The sequence below is a fragment of the Ahaetulla prasina genome, chromosome 14 (genome assembly GCF_028640845.1).
Source record: "Ahaetulla prasina isolate Xishuangbanna chromosome 14, ASM2864084v1, whole genome shotgun sequence".
NCBI classification, from domain to species: Eukaryota; Metazoa; Chordata; class Lepidosauria; order Squamata; family Colubridae; genus Ahaetulla; species Ahaetulla prasina.
Window position 1 is genome coordinate 18,480,347 of NC_080552.1, and position 8,008 is coordinate 18,488,354.

At 48.0% G+C, this 8,008-nt stretch overlaps 1 protein-coding gene across 1 annotated transcript in view; it reads left to right on the forward strand.

The window, feature by feature from the left end:
• The window catches only part of TRRAP (transformation/transcription domain associated protein), a 141,439-nt gene that overhangs the window by 128,715 nt on the left and 4,716 nt on the right, over positions 1 to 8,008 (forward strand). The window contains exons 70-72 of the mRNA XM_058157098.1: positions 2,032 to 2,216; positions 5,069 to 5,272; positions 7,420 to 7,614. Of these exons, the coding sequence (XP_058013081.1) occupies positions 2,032 to 2,216; positions 5,069 to 5,272; positions 7,420 to 7,614 (584 nt within the window). The remainder of the gene's footprint in view (positions 1 to 2,031; positions 2,217 to 5,068; positions 5,273 to 7,419; positions 7,615 to 8,008) is intronic.

Below are 8,008 nucleotides of genomic sequence, written 5' to 3' on the forward strand. Positions count from 1 at the left end.
AATTTCCATTCCCCCTCCCCCCCCAGCATCTGGAGTGGATCAATCAACTCAATATTGTGGCTGTGATATTGGGGGGCGGGGTGGACAAACCTTGCATGATTTTGAGTGAAAAATACAGAGTCCATGCTGCTCAACTCGGAGGCTAATACAGGACTGTCCAACTTTGGCAACTTTAAAGACCTGTGGATTTCAACTCCCAGAATTCCACTCCCAAAATCCCGAGAGTTCAACTCCCAGAATTCCCCAGCCAGATGTGGACTTCAACTCCCAGAATTCAACTCCAAAAATTCGAAGACTTCAGCTCCCAGAATTCCCCAGCCAGCTGTGGACTTCAACTCCCACAATTCAATTCTCAACATTCTGAGACTTCAGCTCCCAGAATTCCCCAGCCAGCTGTGGACTTCAACTCCCAGAATTCCACTCCCAAAATTCTGAGAGTTCAACTCCCTGAATTCCGCAGCCAGATGTGGACTTCAACTCCCAGAATTCCACTCCCAAAATTCTGAGACTTCAACTCCCTGAATCCCCCAGCCAGATGTGGATTTCAAATCCCAGAATTCCACTCCCACAGGTCTTAAAGTTGTCATGGTTGGGCACCCCTGGGCTAGGATATGGAATAGGCTGTTGGCTATGTGTCCAAATCTTACACTCTTGAAGAAGAAATCACAAATATTTTGACATGAAGGTCTGCACAAAGATTTCGGGCACAGAATAGCCACGTCGCGTGTTTCAGCTTAAAGCTATGACCATAAATGACCAGCAATGGCATATTTGAGATTAGAAGAAAAATTACGGCTGGCTTCCGGACAAGATTTGAAGGTAGAAGGACATGTGCTAGGATGTTCTGGATTTCTTAGAGATGGTTCTTCCTGCTGTTTTCCACAAAATGAATTGCTCCTTTTGTTTTCTCCTTTTTATTTTTATTTATTTATTTGTCAAACATATATAAGATAACAGATATAGGTATAAACATGATTAGGACTACAGGATATGGATACGAATAAATGAGGACAATAGGATAGGGACGGAAGGCAAGTTGGTGCTCTTACGCCCATCCCTTACAGACCTCTTAGGAATGGGGTGAGGTCTACAGTAGACAGTCAAAGGTTAAAGTTTTGGGGATTTGGGGAAGAAACCACAGTCAGGTAGTGAATTCCAGGCATTGACCACTCTGTTGCTAAAGTCGCATTTTCTACAATCGAGTTTGGAGCGGTTTACCTTGAGTTTGTTATCTATTATTTGCTCATGTATTGTTGTGGTTGAAGCTGAAGTAGTCATTGACAGGTAGGACATTGTGGTAGATAATTTTATATACTATGCTTAGGTCAGACCAAAGGCAGCGTAGTTCTAAACTGTCTTAAGCCCAAAATTTCAAGCCTGGTGGCATAAGGGATTCTATTGTGAGCAGGGGAGCGGAGGACTCTTCTCGTGAAATACCTCTGGACTCGCTCAATTGTATTAACGTCCGATATACCGTGCGGGTTCCAGTCAGAGGGCCTCTGTGGCTCAGACTGGTAAGACAGTCTGTTATTAACACAGCTGCCTGCAATTACTGCAGGTTCGAGTCCCACCAGGCCCAAGGTTGACTCAGCCTTCCATCCTTTATAAGGTAGGTAAAATGAGGACCCAGATTGTTGGAGGCAATAAGTTGACTTTGTATATAAATATACAAATAGGATGAAGACTATTGCTAACATAGTGTAAGCCGCCCTGAGTCTTCGGAGAAGGGCGGGATATAAATGCAAATAAAAAAAAAAAGATGAGCTGTATTCAAGAATTGGTCTGGCAAAGGTTTTGTATGCCCTAGTTTGCAGTGCAATATTACTGGAGAAGAAGCTTCGCAAAGATTAGGTTGACAACCCTTAATGCCTTTTTGGCAATGCTGTTCCAGTGAGCTCTGGCGCTTAGATCGTTTGAGATGAGTACTCCGAGGTCCTTGACAGAATGAGGGTCGTCTACGACGTCATATCCGCCCAGCTTGAATTTTGCGTTCTGATTTCCCCCCCCCCCCCTCTTGTCTCCTTTCTCCAGTTCCCCGTGTAGTGGCTGTCTCTCCCCAGATGCGTCTTGTGGAGGACAATCCTTCTTCTCTCTCCCTGGTGGAGATCTACAAGCAACGCTGTGCCAAGAAAGGGATTGAGCACGACAGCCCCATTTCTCGCTACTACGACCGGCTGGCCACTGTCCAGGCACGAGGGACTCAGGCCAGTCATCAGGTATTGTGCCCCAGAAAGGGCTGTTCACTTTAGTGTCCCGTTCTGGTTACCACTGTTCAAAAAAAGAGATTCGGGTTAGATAGATAGAGTGCAGAGAAGAGCAACAAAGATGATTAGGGGACTGGAGGCTAAAACATATGAAGAACGGTTGCAGGAATTCGGTATGCCTAGTTTAATGAAAAGAAGGACTAGGGGAGACATGATAGCAGTGTTCCAATATCTCAGGGGTTGCCACAAAGAAGAGGGAGTCAAGCTATTCTCCAAAGCACCTGAGGGCAGGACAAGAAGCAATGGGTGGAAACTAATTAAGGAAAGAAGCAACTTAGAACAAAGGAGAAATTTCCTGATAGTGAGAACAATTAATCAGTGGAACGACTTGCCTGCAGAAGTTGTAGGTGCTCCCATCATAGGAGGCTTTCAAGAAGAGACTGGACAGCCACTTGTCCATCATTAAATAGGGACCTGCTTGATCAGGGGTTGGACTAGAAGACCTCCAAGGTGCCTTCCAACCCTGTTCTATGTTTTTGAGTTGTTTACTCAAGAGATTGGTCTTTTACGCTTGGCATTTAAACCCTGTTCCTGTGGCTTTCCCTTAATTTCCTTACTCTGACTAAAACACAGTTTGACTCTTCCTGAGGAGGAATAGGTACGAATTAATCTTCCATTACCATCCTTACTCATCCATTTCTGATCCGAAATGGTTAGCTGTAAAAGGTTTAAAATTTATAGGCAGACCGAAGGTTGTCCTTGACCCGTTTTTAATTCCAGGTGCACCATCTCTCGAAAGTTCACCTGCTAATAAGCAACCTTTCATTCTTTGCCCAGCCTAAAAAAATCAAGTGACTTGAAACATCTGTCTCCTTTTCTTTTTTTCTTTTCCAAGGTACTTGCCTTCGGCGCGCAGAAATTTTGTCTCCCTAAATAGTTTAATTTGAGCAAGTGCAGTGATTGTTCTTTTCGAGCAGCTCCCCTCTTTTATTTCCAACTCCAATTAATTAAGCCAATCCATGCTGTAGTAATTCATTACGGGTGACTTACAGATATTTACACGTGAGACCCAGCTTGCCTGTAGAAGGAGCAAAAGACCTGTAGAGAGTTGAGGCTCATCTAAGCCTTGAGAGACCAATCGAACCGGTGTTTGCTCAACTGCAGCCACTTGAAGATGGGTGGACTTCAACTCCCAGGATTCCCCAGCCAGCCGTGGATGATAGAGTTGGAAGGACCAGAAAGATCACCTACTCCAGTGTTGTCATGCTTGGTAATCTTAAGATGCATGGACTTCATCTCCCAGGATTTCCCAGCCAGTATGAGGAAGCCATTCCCTAGCCATGATTCCTCAACATGCTAGGAGTTGGAAGTCCACCCATCTTAAAGTTTCAGAGGTTGCGAAGCACTGCACTGAACAGTAAGATTTGACCACCCCAAAAGTGATAGGGAAGGAGAACTTCAGAAGACACATCTCAGTTTTCCTCAACTTGGTCTTCTCCAGTTGGATTAAACTGCAAGATCCAAATTCCCAAGAAACAGGAGAAATTGGTCCACAATTCCGCCCCACAGCAACCGTTTGTCAAGTGCCAGGAAAATCAGCAGATCCAGAGAGTTCAGATGGGTATAAAGATTGATTGTAAGCTTAAGCTCTTCACAAGAATCTGAACCATTAACAGTCAAGGGAACTTAGTGGGGGATAAGAATAGAAGAACTTCAAGGTAGGCTGGACTTAGATCTCTTGGGGGCAGAAAGGACTCAAACTGATGACGTGTTTGACCCCTCCCTCAGACTCAGGCTGATCATCTTCTACACCAGTGGCTCTCAACCTTTTCTTCACCATAGACCCCCCTTTAAATAACATTTGTGGCCATGGAGCCCCCTGTCGTGTCCCACTCCCACTCCGACGAACGAGTCAAGAAAGTCCGTAACAAACTTGGCAACAAAGCCTTTGCAGCTTGCCAGGTTCCTTCGAGGTTTATCAGGGCAGGCAGGAGTCCAAGTTGTGACTTCAGCGATAGAGTCCGATATCAGCAAACTAGCTAAGACTTTGCTTGACTCAAGGTTGGAATGCCAAAAGCAGGTCCTTTATATAGGCTGTGGGGTGTGGCTCCATGTCTCAGCATTTATCCAGGCCTGCCCCACCCCTCCTTCTGCTGGCGTCGCCTCTCAAATCTCCGAGTGGGTCCTCCCACATGAATTGTCTTCATCTGGATCTGCTGTCAGGGAAAGGGAGGGGTCAGAGGGAGTAGGGCTGAGTAATTCCAGCACCTGGCTGGCTTCCTGCTCTGACGGCTGAGCCAAAGGAACACACGCTATATGAGTGAGGTTTATCGGGCTACTCCTTTCACTCCTGGAATCCTCTCCGGGCATGGGGCCAGGGCCAGGGGTTGAAGGCATGACAGGCTGTTCATCTTCATTATCAGACTCGGAGTCTGATAAAAGGCCCGGTTGGAGACGGGAGGGGCCTGGCTGAGGAGAGGAGGGAGGACGAGTCATAACACCCCCAAGACTTAACTCAGGATTTAAATCATAACATTTCTTCAAGCCTTCGTGGACCCCCTGCACATGCGGCCCCCTGCATGTGCCCCATACCCCCTGTGCATGCACCCCGTCCCTGCACATGGCCAACAGAGACCCGAAGACCAGCTGGCTGGCGAGAGGTTCGTGTATGCACAGTGGAGCTGAACTGCGGCAACATCTCACGTGCCATCGGAGAGGGTGCTATGTGCCATCTCTGGCACGCGTGCCATGGGTTCGCCATCATGGCCTTAGGAGTTCCACGGATCACAAGTTGAGAACCTTCATCCTACACCAACCAACCATAACCAACCCACCCCCTGATCAATTTACGCTTCCCTTCTCAGGTTCTCCGGGATATTCTGAAAGAAGTTCAGGGTAACATGGTGCCACGCAGCATGCTGAAGGAATGGGCCCTTCACACGTTTCCGAACGCCACCGACTACTGGACGTTCCGGAAGATGTTCACGATCCAGTTGGCGCTGATCGGTTTCGCGGAATTTGTCTTCCATCTGAACCGACTCAACCCTGAGATGTTGCAGATTGCTCAGGTAGGTTTCGAGGGAAGGTTGGCTCTAGGGACGCTGTCTGTGAGAAGTGACCCATGCACTGACCCCATTGTTGTGGCCTATCGGCTGCCGGCCGCTCCAGCCGAATCAGAGGAGGAGGAGGAGGCGTGGGAGTCAGGGTCAGCATCAAGGCAACCTGAGAGCTCCGAGGGGAAAGAGGGAATGGAGGTGTCAGAGAGAGAGAGAGAGATGGAGGCGGAGCCTGGACTGTCTGTTAGCCCTCAGATGGAGAGTCAACAGCCCCCAGGTCTGGAGGTGGCTGATGAGGAAGAGGAAGAACAGCTGAGTCCAGTGCTTGACATGCAGATACGGACAAGGCAGAGGAGAGGAGAGCAGTGAAAATCTATGGGCCGGTCCTTGGGACTTGTTAGCCTACGGTGAGAGATGAACTTTTTCCCAGGGCTCCTAATAAAGGAATCATTGATTTAAATACAGAGGGTTTGTCGTGTTTGGGGAGCTGGGTCAGAACTCTCTGGGAAGAAACTGCCCAAACCCTTACACACAGATGCAACGCATCTGTTCTTTGCCTACACCCATACACGCAAGATACAACACGTCGGTTCACCGCAGAGCAGGAACCTCCAATGTCTTCTCCGGCCACGGCGGAGAAGTGAAGAGGTTGAGAAGAAGTCTAGAAACTCTTTTCCGTCTTTTTCTTGACTTGCTCTTAAGGTGAAAAAGACCGCTGAGTTTGCTGAAAATTTTAACGGACCCTCCACCCCCCCTCCTCCTCCTCCCTCCCTCCCTCCCTCCCTCCCTCCCTCCCTCCCTCTCCTTCCAATTCTACAACCGTTCCTTTTCAGCTGCATTGTCAGGGAGAACAGTCGAAAGTTTCTATGTATGGGGTGAGAAGCAGAAACGAGAGCAATTTTTTTCTCTCCCTCCCCCCCCCCCCCCCCCGGGCCGATCCATCCGGCAGCACAACAAAAGGAGCCATTATTCAGGATTGATACCTTGCTGGGAGAGTTTATACCTGTCATCTTTATACGCCGGTTAATAGAGGGCTGCGTTCGGAGCTGAATTTCTTGTTAACCTCACTGTGCCGATCCTGCCTGAGCGGGTTGGGAAAAGCATCGCTTTGCATTCCGCGTGAACGTCGACCTCGACTATCAGAAACGTCGCCTACAATTGAATAGGAGGAGGGCTCCCCCCCTTTTCCCCCCGTCCAATCTAGGGGCTCACAGGCCCAAAAAGTGTTGAGAGAGGGAGGGGTTGAGGGTTAAGGTCTAAACCCATTAAGATAAAGATTCCCCTCGCACATACGTGCTAGTCGTTCCCGACTCTAGGGGGTGGTGCTCATCTCCGTTTCAAAGCTGAAGAGCCAGCTCTGTCCGAAGACGTCTCCGTGGTCATGTGGCCGGCATGACTCAACGCCAAAGGCGCACAGAACGCTGTTCCCTTCCCACCAAAGGTGGTCCCTGGTTTTCTACTTGCATTTTTTTACGTGCTTTCGAACTGCTAGGTTGGTTTATGCTGGGACAAGTCACGGGAGCTCAGCCCGTTACGCGGCACTCAAACTGCTGAACTGCCGACCGTTCGATCGACAAGCTCAGCGTCTTAGCCACTGAGCCACCGCGTCCCTTTCCATTCTCGTTAAAACTGCACTAATTGAACGCAACCGCCAAAATTTCCAAGGCTGAGTGGGATATTGGATTAAAGCGAATTTTGCCCCATTTTTACGACCTTTCTTGGAGCAGACGCTAAGTGAATTACTGCAGTGGTTACGTACTGTGGTGAGATGAATCCGGCTTCCCCAGGGACATTACAACCCGTCATAAATATGAGCCGGTTGTGTCTGAATTTAAATCACGTGACCATGGAGATGCTGCATTGGTCGTAAGCGTGAAAAACGGTCATGAGACCCTTTTTTCAGTGCATCGTAACTTCAAACGTTCCTTATACGAACCGTCGTAAGTCGGGAACCACCTGTACATCGTCGCTTTCCATCACGTTAACCATTAATTTGTTTTGCGTAGAAGGGTTTGGAAGCCTCTGGGAGCCACCCTGAAGGTTTTGGAGGGCCCCTGGTGGCCCCAAGCTGTGCATTATTGTTTGTGGAGTAGATTCTCTTTCCCATTTTCTCTGTCGTTCCTTCCAACGTTGTCCTTGTGTTTCATTCCAAACTTTAGGATACGGGCAAATTAAACGTGGCCTATTTCCGGTTTGACATCAACGATGCTACCGGGGACCTGGATGCCAACCGACCTGTCCCGTTCCGGCTCACCCCAAACATTTCGGAGTTCCTCACCACCATCGGGGTCTCCGGGCCCCTCACAGCGTCCATGATCGCCGTAGCTCGTTGTTTCGCTCAGCCAAACTTCAAGGTAAGTGTATAGAGGCTCTTCTGGTGCCTACCAGAATGTTCCTTAGCTACCAGAACGTTTATTGACAAATTGACTTTAATTGAAAAAGTTTTACAACAACAATTAAATTTTTCCCCTCCCATCCCTCCTCCCCCTCCTTCCCCCCTCCCTCCAACCCCCCCCCCCCGACTTCCCGGAGCAAACACAAGGTATAGTTCAATAAACAAACAGTCATACATTAAAATTTTAAAATCCAGCACACTTATAATCCTTCTCTCTCATATAACCTGACTTCTTCCATTAAAATCAAAAACAACGTCCTTCATTCAAAGGCAATCTGAAATTTCTTAATCTGATATCTTTTTTTTGAATATAATCAATCCAATTCTTCCGTTCGTTTAGATATTTTTCTTGA